Consider the following 20,815-nt stretch of genomic DNA (forward strand, 5'->3'; position numbering starts at 1 on the left):
TTTTCTCTGACGTCCTAGTAGATGCTGGGAACTCCGAAAAGGACCATGGTGAATAGCGGGCTCCGAAGGAGGCTGGGCACTCTAGAAAGATTTATGACTACCTGGTGTGCACTGGCTCCTCCCACTATGACCCTCCTCCAAGCCTCAGTTAGATTTCTGTGCCCGGACGAGGTTGGATGCACACTAGGGGCTCTCCTGAGCTCTTAGAAAGAAAGATAGACTTAGGTTTTTTATTTTCAGTGAGACCTGCTGGCAACAGGCTCACTGCAGCGAGGGACTAAGGGGAGAAGAAGCGAACTCGCCTGCTTGCAGCCGGATTGGGCTTCTTAGGCTACTGGACACCATTAGCTCCAGAGGGATCGACCGCAGGCCCAGCCTTGATGTTCGGTCCCGGAGCCGCGCCGCCGTCCCCCTTACAGAGCCAGAAGCAAGAAGATGGTCCGGAAAATCGGCGGCATGAAGACTCAGTCTTCACCAAGGTAGCGCACAGCACTGCAGCTGTGCGCCATTGCTCCCCTCACACACTTCACACTCCGGTCACTGAGGGTGCAGGGCGCTGGGGGGGGCGCCCTGAGGCAGCAATAAAAACACATTGGCTGGCAAAAATACCTCAATATATAGCCCCAGGGGCTATATATGAGGTAAATACCCCTGCCAGATTCCATAAAAAAGCGGGAGAATAGGCCGCGGAAAAGGGGCGGAGCTATCACCCTCAGCACACTGGCGCCATTTTTCCCTCACAGCTCCGCTGGAAGGAAGCTCCCTGGCTCTCCCCTGCAGACTACACTACAGAAAAGGGTAAAAAAAAGAGGGGGGGCATTAAATTTAGGCGCAGTATATATATTTATATAGACAAACAAAGAGGAAGGGGGGTGCAAATCCCCACCCCCAAATTCCCTTCCGCACACTGAAAATTACCTGTAACCATCCCTGAATCTATCTGGTAATAAAATTCAGAGAATTTGTCACAAATGTTTGCAAACACATGTTTAAGCTGCTGGCCACTTCACGGCTTCTCTGATACAGCAGTCCTAACTACTGTCAAAGTCAGAAAAATATCCCCATGCACGTTGCCATATTTGCACCGCACACTGGTCCGTGCTGCGCATGCGTACGCTCTCCCGTGAAGGCGCATACCCGCAATAGCGTGCACTCGCAGGCGCGGTATGCGTATTTACGGTAGAGTTTATGTAGTCGTAGCGTGCGACTCATTCGTTACATATTTTCACAATTAATGTAGTTTATAGATCATGATCCCTTTGATAGTTTCTGAAAGTTTGGTTAAAATAGAAGGTCCCTGTTTAAAGTAATCCCTCTTTGTATTGTACGAAGGGTCTAACAGGAATCATACAGCAGTGTTTGGTACCCATCGGAAGAGTATTTAATTAGCAATATTCCGGTGTTGGTTTGGAGCGTATTAATCGCTCGTGCGAATAGTTATGGACATAAGAAGTTTATGTCCATTTCTATTATTTACACATACTCAGGTATGCGGCGGGAAACCTAGTTTCCCACCCACCTGAGCTGTTGGAAATCGTCACAGCCCACCTGTATGAATCAACCTATGACCTTTTGTTGTGATACAGGGTCGAATTCCTTCATCCAATGGACAATGGGATTGTAGGGACTATGAGATTGCATTGTGTGTGGGGCATAAATAGGCAGGCCGACCACATCCAGCTCTCACTCTTCAACGGTTCTCATTGCTGAAAATCGGGTGCTGGATGTCCAGGCGCATGCGATCGTTTACCCTTGTGCGTAAGTTTCTCTCCATAATCATTATCTTACTGTGAGCCAATTTCTCTCATCTCTCTCCGTCTCTCTCTCTTTCCCTTCTCTTTCTCTCGTATCTCCCCTAGACTAGTATTGTATTGTATTAGATAGTATTGTATTTTGGTTAGGAAGTCTTTGTTATATTGTAGTGTATCATTTGTACTGTTATCCCCTTTTTACAAGTATACTAGATATAATACAGTTAATAGGCTTTGGACCCTAAACCAGTATCTGTGTATTTCCTATAGTGTTAAGTGTTCACTTGAGCGTCGGTGACGCTCAAGCAGCTTTGTAGTTAGTCAGGTTACACAAGGTTGCACTTACACCCTGTATTCACATTAAGGTATTCCGTGTATTTCATTGGTATAAGGTTTAGACATAAAGGTATAGCGTTGTGAGCGTCTGCGCCGCTGGTGATCTCCTCGTGGTCTCGAGCGTCCGCTACGCCATAGCGAATCATTACTCTAGTCATAGCCAATAACGTGTCCTGTGATCACTGGGCCGTGAGCGAACGTGACGCTTGAGCGTCTCGCCTACGGCTGAGCGATCGTTACGCAACTAGCGTACCATTACGGTACTTCTTAAGTAAACAGCGTACAGTGTTCTTAGACTTCATAAAGGGTTGTTTATACGACAAGGGAATTTAGCATTGTCACTACTTAATAGCAGTGCCCACATTGGGCCATGTAATTTGTCACAGTACGCCTCATGATAAAGGTCATTACTAAAACATTTCCAGACAGAGAGCTAACTTACCAGGGAGCCACCCCCAGGATCTCCCATTGGCACTACAAGGGGCTCTCCTGAGCTCTTAGAAAGAAAGATAGACTTAGGTTTTTTATTTTCAGTGAGACCTGCTGGCAACAGGCTCACTGCAGCGAGTGACTAAGGGGAGAAGAAGCGAACTCGCCTGCTTGCAGCCGGATTGGGCTTCTTAGGCTACTGGACACCATTAGCTCCAGAGGGATCGACCGCAGGCCCAGCCTTGATGTTCGGTCCCGGAGCCGCGCCGCCGTCCCCCTTACAGAGCCAGAAGCAAGAAGATGGTCCGGAAAATCGGCGGCATGAAGACTCAGTCTTCACCAAGGTAGCGCACAGCACTGCAGCTGTGCGCCATTGCTCCCCTCACACACTTCACACTCCGGTCACTGAGGGTGCAGGGCGCTGGGGGGGGGCGCCCTGAGGCAGCAATAAAAACACATTGGCTGGCAAAAATACCTCAATATATAGCCCCAGGGGCTATATATGAGGTAAATACCCCTGCCAGATTCCATAAAAAAGCGGGAGAATAGGCCGCGGAAAAGGGGCGGAGCTATCACCCTCAGCACACTGGCGCCATTTTTCCCTCACAGCTCCGCTGGAAGGAAGCTCCCTGGCTCTCCCCTGCAGACTACACTACAGAAAAGGGTAAAAAAAAGAGGGGGGGCATTAAATTTAGGCGCAGTATATATATTTATATAGAAAAGCAGCTATTAGGGACATAACTCAGTGAGTCCCTGCATTATATAGCGCTCTGGTGTGTGCTGGCATACTCTCACTCTGTCCCCCCAAAGGGCTTTTGTGGGTCCTGTCCTCTATTAGAGCATTCCCTGTGTGTGTGGGGTGTGTCGGTACGGCTGTGTCGACATGTTTGATGAGGATAATGATGTGGAGGCGGAGCAGATGCCTTTAGAAGGGATGTCACCCCCTGGGGGGCAGACACCTGAGTGGATGAGCTTATGGAAAGAAATGAGTGCACGTATAGACTCCTTACATAAGAAATTTGACGACATGCCAACTGTGGGACAGCCGAGTTCTCAGCTCGTGCCTGTCCAGGTGTCTCAAAGGTCATCAGGGGCTCTAAAACGCCCGCTATCTCAGTTGGCAAACGCAGATGTCGACACTGATACTGACACCAGTGTCGACGACGATGAGTCGAATCTAATGCCCATTAAGGCCATTCACTGCATGATTGAGGCAATGAAAGAGGTGTTAAACATTTCTGATTTACATCCAGGTTCCACAAAAAAGGGTATTATGTTTGGGGAGAAAAAACTACCCGTAGTTTTTCCCCCGTCAGATGAATTAAATGAAGTGTGTGAAGAAGCGTGGGCTTCCCCTGATAAAAAATTGGTAATTCCTAAGAAGGTACTAATGGCGTTCCCTTTCCCGCCAGAGGATAGGTTACGTTGGGAAACACCCCCTAGGGTGGATAAAGCGCTCACACGTTTGTCTAAAAAGGTGGCACTACCGTCTCAGGATACGGCCGCCCTTAAGGAGCCTGCTGATAGAAAGCAGGAGGCGATCCTGAAGTCTGTATATACACACTCAGGCATTATACTTAGACCAGCTATTGCGTCAGCATGGATGTGCAGTGCTGCCGCTGCGTGGTCGGATAAACTGTCAGAAAATATTGACACACTAGACCGAGACACGATTCTGCTAACCATAGACCATATCAAAGACTCAGTCTTATATATGAGAGATGCACAGAGGGAAATCTGCCGGCTGGCATCTAAAGTAAGTGCATTGTCCATTTCTGCTAGGGGATGTTTATGGACTCGCCAGTGGACAGGAGATGCAGATTCCAAAAGGCACATGGAAGTTTTGCCTTATAAGGGGGAGGAATTATTTGGGGATGGTCTCTCCGACCTAGTTTCCACAGCAACGTCTGGGAAGTCAGCATTTTTACCCCATGTCCCCTCGCAGCCTAAGAAGGCGCCATTTTATCAGGTTCAGTCCTTTCGGACCCAGAAAAACAAACGTGGAAAAGGAGGGTCTTTTCTGTCTAGAGGCAGAGGTAGGGGAAAAAGGCTGCAACAAACAGCAGGTTCCCAGGAACAAAAGTCCTCCCCCGCTTCCTCTTCCAAGTCTGCCGCATGACGGTGGGGCTCCACAGGCGGAGCCAGGTACGGTGGGGGCCCGCCTCAAGAATTTCAGCGATCAGTGGGCTCGCTCACAGGTGGATCCCTGGATCCTTCAATTAGTATCTCAGGGGTACAAGCTGGAATTCGAGGCGGCTCCACCCCACCGGTTCCTAAAATCTGCCTTGCCGATTGCTCCCTCAGACAGGGAGGCGGTGCTAGCGGCAATTCACAAGCTGTATTCCCAGCAAGTGATAATCAAGGTACCCCTACTTCAACAAGGCCGGGGTTACTATTCCACACTATTTGTGGTGCCGAAACCGGACGGTTCGGTGAGACCCATTTTAAATTTGAAATCCTTGAACGTGTACATAAAAAAATTCAAGTTCAAGATGGAATCGCTCAGGGCGGTTATTGCAAGCCTGGACGAGGGGGATTACATGGTTTCCCTGGACATCAAGGATGTTTACCTGCATGTCCCCATTTACCATCCTCACCAGGAGTACCTCAGATTTGTGGTACAGGATTGCCATTACCAATTCCAGACGCTGCCGTTTGGACTCTCCACGGCACCGAGGGTATTTACCAAGGTTATGGCGGAAATGATGATACTCCTTCGAAAAAAGGGAGTTTTAATTATCCCGTACTTGGACGATCTCCTAATAAAGGCACGGTCCAAGGAACAGTTGTTGGTGGGAGTAGCACTATCTCAGGAAGGCTGGATTCTGAATATCCCAAAGTCACAGCTGGTTCCGACGACACGTCTAATGTTCCTGGGGATGATTCTGGACACAGTCCAGAAAAAAGTGTTTCTCCCGGAGGAGAAAGCCAGGGAGTTGTCTTCTCTAGTCAGAGACCTCCTGAAACCAAAACAGGTATCGGTGCATCACTGCACGCGGGTCCTGGGAAAGATGGTAGCTTCTTACGAAGCAATTCCATTCGGCAGGTTCCATGCCAGAATTTTTCAGTGGGACCTGTTGGACAAGTGGTCCGGATCGCATCTTCAGATGCATCGCTTGATAACCCTGTCTCCAAGAACCAGGGTGTCCCTTCTGTGGTGGCTGCAGAGCGCTCATCTTCTGGAGGGCCGCAGATTCGGCATACAGGACTGGGTCCTGGTGACCACGGATGCCAGCCTGTGAGGCTGGGGGGCAGTCACAAAGGGAAGAAACTTCCAAGGACTATGGTCAAGTCAGGAGACTTCCCTTCACATAAATATTCTGGAACTAAGGGCCATTTACAATGCCCTAAGTCAAGCAAAATCCCTGCTCCTACACCAGCCGGTGCTGATCCAGTCAGACAACATCACGGCAGTCGCCCATGTGAATCGACAGGGCGGCACAAGAAGCAGGATGGCAATGGCAGAAGCCACAAGAATTCTCCGATGGGCGGAAAATCATGTACTAGCACTGTCAGCAGTATTCATTCCAGGTGTGGACAACTGGGAAGCAGACTTTCTCAGCAGGCACGACCTCCACCCGGGAGAGTGGGGACTTCATCCAGAAGTCTTCCAAATGATTGTAAATCAGTGGGGTCGTCCACAGGTGGACATGATGGCGTCCCGCCTAAACAAAAAACTAGAGAGGTATTGCGCCAGGTCAAGAGACCCTCAGGCGATAGCTGTGGACGCTCTGGTGACACCGTGGGTGTACCAGTCAGTTTGTGTTCCCTCCTCTGCCTCTCATACCAAAGGTATTGAGAATAATAAGAAAGCGAGGAGTAAACACAATTCTCGTGGTTCCGGATTGGCCAAGAAGAGCGTGGTACCCGGAACTTCAAGAGATGATCTCAGAGGACCCGTGGCCTCTGCCGCTCAGACAAGACCTGCTACAGCAGGGGCCCTGTCTGTTCCAAGACTTACCGCGGCTGCGTTTGATGGCATGGCGGTTGAACACCGGATCCTGAAGGAAAAGGGCATTCCGGAGGAAGTCATTCCTACACTTATTAAAGCCAGGAAAGAGGTTACAGCAAATCATTATCACCGCATATGGCGGAAATATGTTGCATGGTGTGAGGCCGAAAAGGCCCCAACAGAGGAATTTCAACTAGGTCGATTTCTGCATTTCCTGCAAGCAGGAGTAAATATGGGCCTAAAACTGGGCTGCATTAAGGTACAGATCTCGGCTCTGTCGATTTTCTTTCAAAAAGAACTAGCTTCAGTACCTGAAGTTCAGACATTTGTAAAAGGAGTGCTGCATATTCAGCCCCCGTTTGTGCCCCCTGTGGCACCTTGGGATCTCAACGTGGTATTGAGTTTCTTAAAATCACATTGGTTTGAGCCACTAAAAACCGTGGATCTGAAATATCTCACGTGGAAGGTGGTCATGTTATTGGCCTTGGCTTCTGCCAGGCGAGTATCAGAATTGGCGGCTTTGTCTTGTAAAAGCCCTTATCTGATTTTCCATATGGATAGGGAAGAATTGAGGACTCGTCCCCAGTTTCTCCCTAAGGTGGTGTCAGCGTTTCACCTGAACCAGCCTATTGTGGTGCCTGCGGCTACTAGGGACTTGGAGGACTCCAAGTTGTTAGACTTTGTCAGGGCCCTGAAAATATATGTTTCCAGGACGGCTAGAGTCAGAAAATCTGACTCGCTGTTTATCCTATATGCACCCAACAAGCTGGGTGCTCCTGCTTCTAAGCAGACTATTGCTCATTGGATTTGTAGTACAATTCAGCTTGCACATTCTGTGGCAGGCCTGCCACAGCCAAAATCTGTCAATGCCCATTCCACAAGGAAGGTGGGCTCATCTTGGGCGGCTGCCCGAGGGGTCTCGGCTTTACAACTTTGCCGAGCAGCTACTTGGTCAGGGGCAAACACGTTTGCAAAATTTTACAAATTTGATACCCTGGCTAAGGAGGACCTGGAGTTCTCTCATTCGGTGCTGCAGAGTTATCCGCACTCTCCCGCCCGTTTGGGAGCTTTGGTATAATCCCCATGGTCCTTTCGGAGTTCCCAGCATCCACTAGGACGTCAGAGAAAATAAGAATTTACTCACCGGTAATTCTATTTATCGTAGTCCGTAGTGGATGCTGGGCGCCCATCCCAAGTGCGGTTTATCTGCAATACTTGTACATAGTTATTGTTAACTAAATCGGGTTATTGTTGAGCCATCTGTTGAGAGGCTCAGTTGTTTCATACTGTTAACTGGGTTTAATATCACGAGTTATACGGTGTGATTGGTGTGGCTGGTATGAGTCTTACCCGGGATTCAAAATCCTTCCTTATTGTGTACGCTCGTCCGGGCACAGTGTCCTAACTGAGGCTTGGAGGAGGGTCATAGTGGGAGGAGCCAGTGCACACCAGGTAGTCATAAATCTTTCTAGAGTGCCCAGCCTCCTACGGAGCCCGCTATTCCCCATGGTCCTTTCGGAGTTCCCAGCATCCACTACGGACTACGAGAAATAGAATTACCGGTGAGTAAATTCTTATTTTTAAGCTTATTTAGTGAGTCCACCAATACTACCTCCTCTGGTAGATAATTCCAAATCCTTACTGCTCTTACTGTAAAGAACCCTTTCCTCCGTTGTGTATGAAATGTTTTTTTTCTTCTAACCTCAGGGGGTGTCCTTGTGTCCTGTGTAGCATTTTTTTGATAAACAGATCATCTGATAAATCCTTGTATTGTCCCGTACAGTATTTATAAATATTAATAATGTCCCCTCTCAGCTGCCTCTTTTCCAGTGTAAACATATCTAACCTTGTGAGTCTTTCCTCATAATTCAGTGCCTCCCTTAACCAGTTTGGTGGCTCGCCTCTGAACCCTTTCTAGTTCCAAGATATCTTTTTATAGTGAGGTGCCCAGAACTGTACACCGTATTCCAGGTGTGGACGCACCAATGATTTATACAGTGGCAGGATTACGCTCTCATCCCTTGTCTCCATTCCCCGTTTTATGCATGCTAACACCTTTTCTTTGACGTCCTAGTGGATGCTGGGAACTCCGTAAGGACCATGGGGAATAGCGGCTCCGCAGGAGACAGGGCACATCTAAAGAAAGCTTTAGGATCACCTGGTGTGCACTGGCTCCTCCCCCTATGACCCTCCTCCAAGCCTCAGTTAGATTTCTGTGCCCGACGAGAAGGGTGCACACTAGGGGCTCTCCTGAGCTCTTTGTGAAAGTTTTAGTTTAGGTTTATTATTTTCAGTGAGACCTGCTGGCAACAGGCTCACTGCATCGAGGGACTAAGGGGAGAAGAAGCGAACTCACCTGCGTGCAGAGTGGATTGGGCTTCTTGGCTACTGGACATTAGCTCCAGAGGGACGATCACAGGTTCAGCCTGGATGGGTCCCGGAGCCGCGCCGCCGGCCCCCTTACAGAGCCAGAAGAGCGAAGAGGTCCGGAAAATCGGCGGCAGAAGACGATCCTGTCTTCAGATAAGGTAGCGCACAGCACCGCAGCTGTGCGCCATTGCTCTCAGCACACTTCACACTCCGGTCACTGAGGGTGCAGGGCGCTGGGGGGGCAGCGCCCTGAGACGCAATAAATCGATAAAAACCTTATATGGCTAAAATAAATGCATCACATATAACTCCTGGGCTATATGGATGCATTTAACCCCTGCCAAAACATACAGAAAAACGGATGATAGGCTCCGCCCCTTTCTCGGCGTCCTTATCTCCTCAGCACACTGGCGCCATTTTCCCTCACAGCTCAGTTGGAGGGAAGCTCCCTGGCTCTCCCCTGCAGTCACTACACTACAGAAAGGGGTTAAAAAAGAGAGGGGGGCACAAATTAGGCGCAGTATAAACAATACAGCAGCTATAAAGGGAAAAACACTTATATAAGGTTATCCCTGTATATATATAGCGCTCTGGTGTGTGCTGGCAAACTCTCCCTCTGTCTCCCCAAAGGGCTAGTGGGGTCCTGTCCTCTATCAGAGCATTCCCTGTGTGTGTGCTGTGTGTCGGTACGTTTGTGTCGACATGTATGAGGAGAAAAATGATGAGGAGACGGAGTAGAGTGTCTGTAATAGTGTTGTCACCCCCTAGGGGGTCGACACCTGAGTGGATGTACTGTTGAAATTGCGTGACAGTGTCAGCTTTGTATAAAAGACAGTGGTTGACATGAGACAGCCGGCTACTCAGCTTGTGCATGTCCAGACGTCTCATACAGGGGCTCTAAAGCGCCCGTTACCTCAGATACAGACGCCGACACGGATACTGACTCCTGTGTCGACGGTGAAGAGACAACCGTGATTTCCAATAGGGCCACACATTGCATGATTGAGGCAATGGAAAAAGTTTACACTTTTCTGATAATATGAATACCACCAAAAAAAGGGGTATTATGTTTGGTGAGGAAAAACTTCCTGTAGTTTTCCTGAATCTGAGAAATAAAATGAGGTGTGTGATGATGCGTGGGTTTCCCCCCGATAACAATTGATAATTTCTAAAAAATTATTGGCAGTATACCTTTTCCCGCCAGAGGTTAGGGTGCGTTGGGAAACACCCCCTAGGGGGGATAAGGCGCTCACACGCTTGTAAGAACAAGGGCTCTACCCTCTCTTGAGATGGCCGCCCTTAAGGATCCTGCTGATAGAAAGCAGGAGGGTATCCTAAAATGTATTTACACACATACTGGTGTTATACTGCGACCAGCAATCGCCTCAGCCTGGATGTGCAGTGCTGGGTTGGCGTGGTCGGATTCCCTGACTGGAAATATGATATCCTAGATAAGGACAGTATATTATTGCCTATAGAGCAATTAAAAGATGCATTTCTATATATGCATGATGCACAGCGGAATATTTGCCGACTGGCATCAAGTATAAGTGCGTTGTCCAATTATACCAGTAAAGTGGTCAGGTGATGCGGATTCCAAACGGCATTTGGAAGTATTGCCTTAAAAAAAAGGGGATGTACCCCAGGTCGCCTCTCAAAATAAGACGCCGTATTATCAGGCGCAGTCCTGGTTGGCAAGCGGACAAAAGGGTTCCTCTTTTCTGCTCGTGACAGAGGGAGAGGAAAATGGCTGCAGAGATCAGCCAGTTCCCAGGAACAGAAACCCTTTTCCGCCTCTGCCAAGCCCTCAGTATGACGCTAGGGCTTTACAAGTTCAGGCACGGTGGGGGCCCGTTCTCAATGAATTTCAGTGCGCAGTGGGCTCACTCGCAAGTAGACCCCTGGATCCTTCAGGTAATATTTCAGGGGTACAAATTGGAATTCGAGACGTATTCCCCTCGCCGTTTCCAAAAGTCTGTTTTACCGACGTCTCCCGCTGACAGGGAGGCAGTTTTGGAAGCCATTCACAAGCTGTATTCCCAGCAGGTGATAATTAAGGTACCCCTCCTGCAACAGGGAACGGGGTATTATTCCACACTATTGTGGTACCGAAGCCAGACGGCTCGGTGAGACCGATTTTAAAATCTAAAATCTTTGAACACTTACATACAGAGGTTCAAATTCAAAATTGAGTCACTCAGAGCAGTGATTGCAAACCTGGAAGAAGGGGACTACATGATGTCTCGGGACATCAAGGATGCTTACCTTCATGTCAAAATTTACCCTTCTCACCAAGGGTATCTCAGGTTATGGTACAGAACTGTCACTATCAGTTCAGACGCTGCCGTAGGGATGGTCCACGGCACCCCGGGTCTTTACTGAAGTAATGACCGAAATGATGATATTCCTTCGAAGGAAGGGAATTTTAGTTATCCTTTACTTGGACGATTCCCTGATAAGGGTAAGATCCAGGGAACAGTTGGAGATCGGTGTAGCACTATCTCAGGTAGTGTTGCGGCAGCACGATCGGATTCTCAATATTCCAAAATCGCAGCTGGTTCCGACGACTTGTCTTCTGTTCCTAGGGATGATCCTGGACACAGTCCAGAAAGAAGGTGTTTCTCCCGGAGGAGAAAGCCAGGGAGTTATCCGAGCTAGTCAGGAACCTCCTAAAACCGAACCAAGTCTCAGTGCATCAATGCACAAGGGTTCTGGGTAAAAATGGTGGCTTCCTACGAAGCAATCCCATTCAGCAGATTCCACGCAAGACTTTCCAGTGGAACCTACTGGACAAATGGTCCGGGTCGCATCTTCAGATGCATCAGCGGATAACCCTGTCACCAGGGACAAGGGTATCCCTCCTGTGGTGGTTGCAGAGTGCTCATCTTCTAGAGGGCCGCAGATTCGGGACTGGGTCCTGGTGACCACGGATGCCAGCCTGCGAGGCTGGGGAGCAGTCACACAGGGAAGGAATATCCAGGGCTTATGGTCAAGCCTGGAGACATCACTTCACATAAATATCCTGAAGCTAAGGGCCATTTACAATGCTCTAAGCTTAGCAAGACCTCTGCTTCAAGGTCAGCCGGTGTTGTCCGACTGGGACAACATTACGGCAGTCACCCACGTAAACAGACAGGGTGCCACAAGAAGCAGGAGGGCAATGGCAGAAGCTGCAAGGATTCTTCGCGGGGCGAAAAACCATGTGATAGCACTGTCAGCAGTTTTCATTCCGGGAGTGGACGACCTCCACCCAGGAGAGTAAGGACTTCACCCAGAAGTCTTCCACATGATTATAAACTGTTGGGAAAAACTCGACAGGTATTGCGCCAGGTCAAGGGACCCTTAGGCAATAGCTGTAGATGCTCTGGTAACACTGTGGGTGTACCAATCAGTGTATGGGTTCCCTACTCTGCCTCTCATACCCAAGGTACTGAGATTGATAAGATGGAGAGGAGTAAGCACTATATTAGTGGCTCTGGATTGGCCAAGAAGGACTTGGTAACCGGAACTTCAAGAGATGCTCACGGAGGATCCGTGGCCTCTACCTCTAAGAAGGGACCTGCTCCAGCAAGGACATTGTCTGTTCCAAGACTTACCGCGGCTGCGTTGACGGCATGGCGGTTGAACGCCGGATCCTGAAGGAAAAAGGCATTCCGGATGAAGTCATCCCTATCCTGATCAAAGCCAGGAAGGATGTAACCGCAAAACATTATCACCGCATTTGGCGAAAATATGTTGCGTGGTGCGAGGCCAGTAAGGCTCGACGGAGGAAATTCAACTGGGTCGATTCCTACATTTCCTGCAAACAGGAGTATCTATGGGCCTGAAATTGGGGTCCATTAAGGTTAAAATTTCGGCTCTGTCAATTTTCTTCCAAAAAAGAACTAGCTTCAGTCCCTGAAGTTCAGACATTTGTTAAAGGGGTACTGCATATACAGCCTCCTTTTGTGCCTTCAGTGGCACTTTTGGGATCTCCAGGTGGTTTTTGGGTTCCAAAAGTCACATTGGTTTGACCCACTTAAATCTGTGGAGTTAAAATATCTCACAGAAAAAGTGGTCATGCTGTTGGCTCTGGCCTGGGCCAGGCGCGTGTCAGAATTGGTGGTTTTATCCTGTAAAAGCCCTTATCTGATTTTCCATTCGGACAGGGCGGAATTGAGGACTCGTCCTCAGTTTCTCCCTAAGGTGGTTTCAGCGTTCACCTGAACCAAACCTATTGTGGTGCCTGCGGCTACTAGGGACTTGGAGGACTCCAAGTTGCTAGACGTTGTCAGGACCCGGAAAATATATGTTTCCAGGACGGCTGGAGTCAGGAAATCTGACTCGCTGTTTATCCTGTATGCACCCAACTAGCTGGGTGCTCCTGCTTCTAAGCAGACTATTGCTCGTTGGATTTGTAGTACAATTCAGCTTGCACATTCTGTGGCAGGCCTGCCACAGCCAAAAATCTGTAAATGCCCACTCCACAAGGAAGGTGGGCTCATCTTGGGCAGCTGCCCGAGGGGTCTCGGCTTTACAACTTTGCCGAGCAGTTACTTGGTCAGGAGCAAATACGTTTGTAAAATTCTACAAATTTGATACCCTGGCTGAGGAGGACCGGGAGTTCTCTCATTGGGTGCTGCAGAGTCATCCGCACTCTCCCGCCCGTTTGGGAGCTTTGGTATAATCCCCATGGTCCTTACGGAGTTCCCAGCATCCACTAGGACGTCAGAGAAAATAAGAATTTACTTACCGATAATTCTATTTCTCGTAGTCCGTAGTGGATGCTGGGCGCCCATCCCAAGTGCGGATTGTCTGCAATACTGGTACATAATTATTGTTACCAAAAAATTTGGGTTATTGTTGTAGTGAGCCATCTTTTCTAGAGGCTCCTCTATTATCATGCTGTTAACTGGGTTCAGATCACAAGTTGTACAGTGTGATTGGTGTGGCTGGTATGAGTCTTACCCGGGATTCAAAATCCTTCCTTATTGTGTACGCTCGTCCGGGCACAGTATCCTAACTGAGGCTTGGAGGAGGGTCATAGGGGGAGGAGCCAGTGCACACCAGGTGATCCTAAAGCTTTCTTTAGATGTGCCCTGTCTCCTGCGGAGCCGCTATTCCCCATGGTCCTTACGGAGTTCCCAGCATCCACTACGGACTACGAGAAATAGAATTATCGGTAAGTAAATTCTTATTATTTGCTTTTGTTGCTGCATTTTGACATTTTGACATTGCGTACTGCTACTGAGTCTATAATCGATGAGCACACCCAAATCCTTTTCAACCACCGTTATCCCTACATTTTTGCCATTTAGTTTATATGCTGCCCGATTATTCTTAATCCCAAAGTGCATAACTTTACATTTTCTCTCTCATAAATATTTTTGCTGGAAATGCGGAGATTCTCGAGCAGACCTTTATCACTGTTTTTGGTTATGCCCCCTGATTGGAAGCTTCTGGGTACAAATATGTAGATATGTTGCCTGGTAAACTATTTACACCTGTTGCCAGAATGGGCAATCTTTGGTATTTTTGAAATGACCAAGCCATGTCAGAAGGTGGCAAAAAATGACTTGTAGCAGTAAGTGCAGCAGCACGCAAATCCATACTACAAGTGTGGATCCACCCAGAACCTCCGTCATTACCCTTATTCCTAGCAAAGCTGTTTTACCTTTTTCCAGTGGAATGGGTGGGAGTGGCTCTAGAGAAGGACAGAAAAGTAAAGCAATATGTTGAAGTGTGGGAGAGTTACATAGCAACGTTATCTGCTTCAGTAAGATGACACATTCACACCTCCCTAACCAACACTTTGTGGTATATGACCAGAGTATCGGGAGGTCATCCACCTATTTCTCTGTGATACCCATTTTATATGTCCCATGGGGGGGTGAGGGGCGAGCGCAGAAAACATTTTTGTTTCTTCTAGCACAAGTATTTCTTAACAAGTTCTTGTTGGATGTGAATGATAGCTGGCATAATATGATGCTGTAGCCAAAATCAACAATACTGTGCGATCCTTGTACTTTTGTGTCGTTTTCTGTGACTGAACGTCTGAACGAAACGAGATAAATGCAGACAACAGATTTGTACAATGTCTTTGAATTTATTGTTTAATTACACTGTAATGTACACAATATTAATTATCTTTTATATTTACGATTGTATGATACTTTGCTTCAATAAAAAGTTAAACCACTGCGACTGCACTTACTGACACTTTTATATTTATCCTTGGTAGAGGCAAATATTGAGGCTGACTCAGACATTGTGGCCCGATTCAGAGTTGGACCAGACGGCCATCTGCCCACTACAAAGGCCTTCCCTGGTATACATCATCACAAAATTTGGTGCATACATTTTAACACTAAAGACCGGATCGTTTCTTAAAACAGTAAATATTTATTATCCACAAACCACCTACCGTAGTAATGAGCACATAAAATATATATTATGTATATACCAATACACAAAATGCTTGTTAAAGACATCTAGAACTCACTAGTTATTTACCACTGCAGTCGGTGATTACTCATTAACCAATATCACCAGTGTTTGTTATTAATCCAGATCCGTGTTCAAAAATAGCTGTTACCTGATGGCATCTACCAGCCATTGTACATTGATTAGTGATGTGAAATCTGAGTTTCCAAAGAGTCCTGTCCAGTAATGGTTATCTGGGGCGATTTGCTGCGTTACTCACGTTACGCCACCTCCTAGGTAGGTATATTCTCCAGATAATCCAGCAATAAAAGCCAATTACCTCCAGCTCCTGGGGGGAAATCAGCAGTGGCTGATCTGGGAAATGTTTGGACTCTAGTCTCCAATGAATGCGTCTGTAGTAGCAGTGACTGACACGTGGTGAGAGCGAGCAGATGCTTCCCCTCATAGGACAGGTAGGTGGTTTGCTGGTCCAGAATAAAACAACCTCCCAGCACTAGATCATATACAGCAACAGGCTTCAGCTTGCACAGAATCACACAGCAGCCGCTGTAAAGTTCCTGATAATACGGAAACAATAGGTCAGTAGATACCTTATCAATACGCAAACCAATGCATTCTGTCACACTAGTAAATAGAGTTTTCACCACAACTCCAAGGCAACACATAAAAGAAATGGTACTAGGTGATAGGCGCCAGGTAAATAACAAATAACTATACTCCCCTGTTCATATTCTGTAGATGGTTCTCAATCTGATGATTAAGTAGTACATAAATACTGTTTAACCAATGTATAATAACAGTTTCTCAGTGTGTATATTATATTGAATTTCTATTCATGGGTACAATTCACCTCCTTAAATTGTCAGTTATTGGGGTGGCCCCCACTTCTATGCACTCACAACAAGAGGCATATCAAGAATGTTCCGCATACAGCTCTGTCCCTCCACCTGGAGTGTGAAGAGTAACGGGGTTGTGTTATGACTGAAGAATCTTCTGTCCGAGGAGGCTGAGGTTTCCAGAGATCTTCTGGGCAATGACCCTTGTACACAAGAGAGGAGTAGCACAAAGATAAGGCAAAAGTAAGAGAATAACACTAGTAAGGGAAATGTGGGAGAGCCAGAGATATTAGACAGGAGTGTCCCAGACAACGACAAGGCAGCTGTAAAATGGACTGGATTGTAAAGAAGTGAGAGCACGAAAACACTGAAAGCTCTGAACCAACAGGTGGAGCTACTGGCAGTGAGAGTACTGAAGGTTTGCAGGAGAAATAGATCACAGAGAAAACACAGGACTGTATAGTAAATAGATGAGGGGTAGTATTAGCAGAAATAACAAATAAGCAATGAGACAGATAATACAACTGACAGAGCTGGACACAGGAATTCTGCAGAGGACGGTTGTAAGATAACCAGACAAAGGTATCCACGGCTAGTGCTACAACCAAGAGACCAGGAATCCCGCTGCAGCCAGGAACTATGACCAGCAAGGAGTGAGAGGCAGACCAGGAAGATAAAAGGAGTATAAGCCAATAAGCATTTCCATTAAGCCAAGCCTCCCCTTGATAACAATTCCATGCAGCTGCCCCACTGCACGTCCTGCTGTCTTCCTGTGAGTGCCTGGCGTCTGCGTAACCAGGTAACGCACAGAAGCCACCAGGCAGACGTTGCCTAGCGTCAACCCCACCCGCCACATCGGCTAAGCATCCAGGTTGACATGGAGCCGGCGGCCAGGACGTGCCACACTTCCCCAGAAGTGATGATAGCGTCATTTTACTCAAAGATGTCTAGGAACCTGGTTTGATGCGGTGGCCATCTTGTTGTAGTTTGATGTCCATCTTTGATGGGTTGTAGCTGCCATTTTGTAGTAGTCCGTGTATTGTAAAAGGTTTATAGTCATTTGGCCACACTAAAAATCCTAAAATTTTACAAATTTAGAAGGCAGAATCCTTCCTAAAACATTAACAAAAAGTGGTAAATAGAAAACAATGTTAAGCAGTTTAATAATCCCACGTAAACAGACCTAACATAAAAAAAATCATAACCACTCTACTTCTAAATCACTGTAAACCACAAGGCATGTGAATATTGTATAAATAAATTAGTTTTATTTCTGTTTTAGCAATATTCTGAGTATGTGCGCTACATCTTACATTCTTTTTTACCTGTTTTCTGCTATAAACGTTCCTTATATTTTCTCCGGAGGAAGAGTGTTCTTTTTTTAAAGTGTGCAGACAGCGAATGGGTTCCTAAACCTCTCAATATTTCTCATTTTCCCCTATTCTTATTTTTAGGGTTCTTGTGGTTCTCCCTATATAAAGTTTATTGCAGCTGCATTGTATAGCATAAATCACTTCTTTTTTGTTCCAGGTAATAAATTATTTAACATGTTCCTGCCATTAATTATAGCCGAATCACATTTTTTTGTTGTGGTCCCTTTGATGCTCCGGCATCCAGCACATCCCCCACATCTATAGAAGCCTACTGAAAGGACCTGTCCAGGTTTATATTCTTTCTCTAAATGTGCACTGGTCACTAGATAATATTTTAGGCTTGAAGATTTTCTATAAATATAAGCCGGCTTCTTTGGTATTATTTTATTATTATTATTATTATTATTATCTTTTATTTATATGGCGCCACAAGGGTTCCGCAGCGCCTAATTACAGAGTACATAAACAAATAATCAAAACAGGAAAACAACAACTTAAAGTTGAAGACAATATAGGACAATACAGGGTAAATAAACATAGCTACATCAGCAGATAACACTGAAATAAGTATCAGATGGCAGAGTACTGCTGGATTTGGTGCAGTTGAAGATTATTAAAGTAAGAAAGGATAAGCACATGAGGGAAGAGGGCCCTACTCGTGAGAGTGTACATTCTAAAGGTGAGGGGTAGACAGACAGGGGTGACACAAACGGGGTACATAAAGAATGTGGAACAGAGGGTTTGGATGAGATTTGGCTGGGTTTGGTGAAGAAGTGGGTCTTGAGAGCCCGTTTGAAGTTTTGTAGAGAGGTGGAGATTCTGAGGGGAGAGGTAGGGAATTACAGATAATTGGAGCATCATATGAGAAATCTTGGAAGTAGGAGTGGGAGGAAGTAATCAGTAGGCAGGAGAGGCGGTGGGCATTACCAGAGCGAAGAGGACGGGTGGGAGTGTAAACGGAGATATGGTCAGAGATGTAAATGGGAGAAGAGTGGGTGAGGGCTTTGTAAGTGAGTGTGAGAAGCTTGAAATGGATTCTGAAAGGGAAGGGGGAGCCAGTGAAGGTCTTGTAGGAGAGGAGAGGTGGACGTAGTGTGTTTGGTGAGGAAAATGAGGCGGGCAGCAGCATTGAGGATAGATTGGAGTGGAGAGACGTATTTGTCAGGAATGCCAGTCAGGAGGAGATTACAGTAGTCCAGTCTGGAGATGACCAGTGAGTGGATAAGGGTCTTAGTAGCATCCTGGGTGAGAAAGGGTCTGATCCTGGAAATATTTTTTAGATGAAAACGGCAGGTTTGTGAGAGGTGCTGATTGTGTGGTTTGAAGGAGAGGGAGGAGTCAAGGATTACTCCAAGACAGCGCACTTGGGGGCTAGAGGAGATAGTAGTGACATCAATAGATAAGGAGATTGTGGGAGGTGAGGTTATGCGGGAGGGAGGGAAGATGATCAGCTCAGTCTTAGACATGTTAAGTTTAAGAAAGCGCTGCGACATCCAAACAGAGATAGCAGAGATACAGTTGGAGATACGAGTGAGGAGAGCAGTGGAGAGGTCAGGGGAGGAAAGATAGATTTGAGTCATCAGCATAGAGATGATATTGGAAATCAAAAGAACTAATGAGCTTACCTGGTGAGGATGTATAGAGAGAGAAAAGAAGAGGACCAAGGACAGAGCCTTGGGGTACACCTACATTTAGTGGAGAAGAGGGGGAGTCATGAGAGGAGACAGAGAATGAATGGTCAGAGAGGTAGGAAGACAGCCAAGAGAGGGCAGTATCATGCAGACCAATGGAGTGAAGGATTTGCAGTAGGAGATGGTGGTCCGCAGTGTCAAAAGCAGCAGAGAGATCAAGTAGAATAAGTAGAGAGTAGTGGCCCTTAGATTTAGCAGCATGGAGGTCATTGCAGACTTTTGTAAGGCCAGTTTCAGTAGAGAGAATGGAAGCCAGACTGAAATGGGTCAAGCAGTGAGTGTGAGGAAAGAAAGGAAGTAAGGCGGTTGTAGACAATACGCTCAAAGAGTTTGGAGGCAAAAGGGAGAAGAGAGATTGGTCAGTAGATGGAGAAAGTGCCTGGATCAAGGTAGGTTTTTAATAATAGGAGAGATGAGTGCATGCTTGAAGGCAGAGAGGATAGTGCCTGATGAGAGGGAGAGATTGAGAAGGTGGGAAAGATGGGAACAGGCAGAAGGAGAGTGTCAGCATCCGGAGTCTTACCTCCGGTTCTGGTCCCTGCGGTCTTCCTGTTGGTTGGCTGGTGTGGCTGCGATGGATAGGAGCTGGTCCTCTGGTGTGGCTGCCGAGCATCTGGAGGCCGGGATCCGGGTCCTGGGGAGCGGAGCATGGCAGCCGGAGGTGTCTGTTTCCCGGTGTCCTGTTGCTGGAGTGCAGCATCTGGAAGGCTGAGGCCAGAGGTAGTGGCTGTGTGCTGGTTCCACGTGTGTCCTCTGTGTCGGGAGCAGCCATGTTGGAGACAAAGCCTAGCCAATAGGTATCCCAGTTCGCGTCCAGCCAATCTGGCGCAGTCTTCCCTTATAAAAAGGGGTGGATGTTTAGCTATGGTGCCAGTGCTTTGAGTTACTTGCTGCTGTAAGGTGCTCAAGCTCTGTGCTCCCAGGTTAACCCCTGGAATCCTGGTTCTGCTGTGGCCGCCCGGTGGTCAGTTCTGTTATTGCAGTCCTTTGCTCTAAGTCCACCGCCTCTTGCAATTCAACCACTGGGTCCACTATCCAGTAGAGGATCTCCGTTTGCTGACGGTGCTCACAGCGATCCTCTCTTCAACATCATATCACAAGTCATCTCTCCATTCAGTGTTCTTCAGCATTGTTTACAAATCACAAGTTATCTCTCCATTCAGTGTTCTTCAGCATCATTTACAAATCAGCATTGTTTACAAATCACAAGTCATCTCTCCATTCAGTGTTCTTCAGCACATTTACAAATCACAAGTCATCTCTCTATTCAGTGTTCTTCAGCATCGTTTACAAATTACAAGTCATCTCCATTCAGTGTTCTTCAGCATTGTTTACAAATCACAAGTCATTCAGTGAACTTCGGCATTGTTTACAAATCATAAATCACTTCATTCAATATTCATCATTGTTTACTAGTCACGAACATTTCGTCCTTCAGAATTCACTCAGACTTATCTCCTAGCCGTTGTGTATGATTGAAGTCTCATTAAAACTGAACTAATCTTTCCTTAGTGTTTTGTTCTGTCATTGATCAGTCGTCGGATCCCCAACTCAAGCCGAGCGTGACAGAGAGAGAGGTAGCGGAGGAGGCGGGAGGGGATAGGGTCAAGAGGGGAGGTGGTATGGGGAGAGGAACAAATGAGGGCCATGACTT

The 20,815-nt window shown here is 47.0% G+C and overlaps 1 protein-coding gene across 4 annotated transcripts in view; it reads left to right on the top strand.

Moving 5' to 3' along the window:
• LOC134983948 (zinc finger protein 420-like) overlaps positions 1-20,815 on the top strand; it is a 183,567-nt gene that overhangs the window by 87,013 nt on the left and 75,739 nt on the right. Inside the window, exon 10 of one of the 4 annotated variants that reach the window (XM_063949567.1) lies at positions 19,622-19,632. The exons of the other annotated variants lie outside the window; for them this stretch is intronic. Coding sequence (XP_063805637.1) covers positions 19,622-19,632 — 11 coding nt within the window. The remainder of the gene's footprint in view (positions 1-19,621; positions 19,633-20,815) is intronic. 4 annotated transcript variants of the gene reach the window in all.

The sequence above is a fragment of the Pseudophryne corroboree genome (genome assembly GCF_028390025.1).
Source record: "Pseudophryne corroboree isolate aPseCor3 chromosome 3 unlocalized genomic scaffold, aPseCor3.hap2 SUPER_3_unloc_3, whole genome shotgun sequence".
NCBI lineage: Eukaryota > Metazoa > Chordata > Amphibia > Anura > Myobatrachidae > Pseudophryne > Pseudophryne corroboree.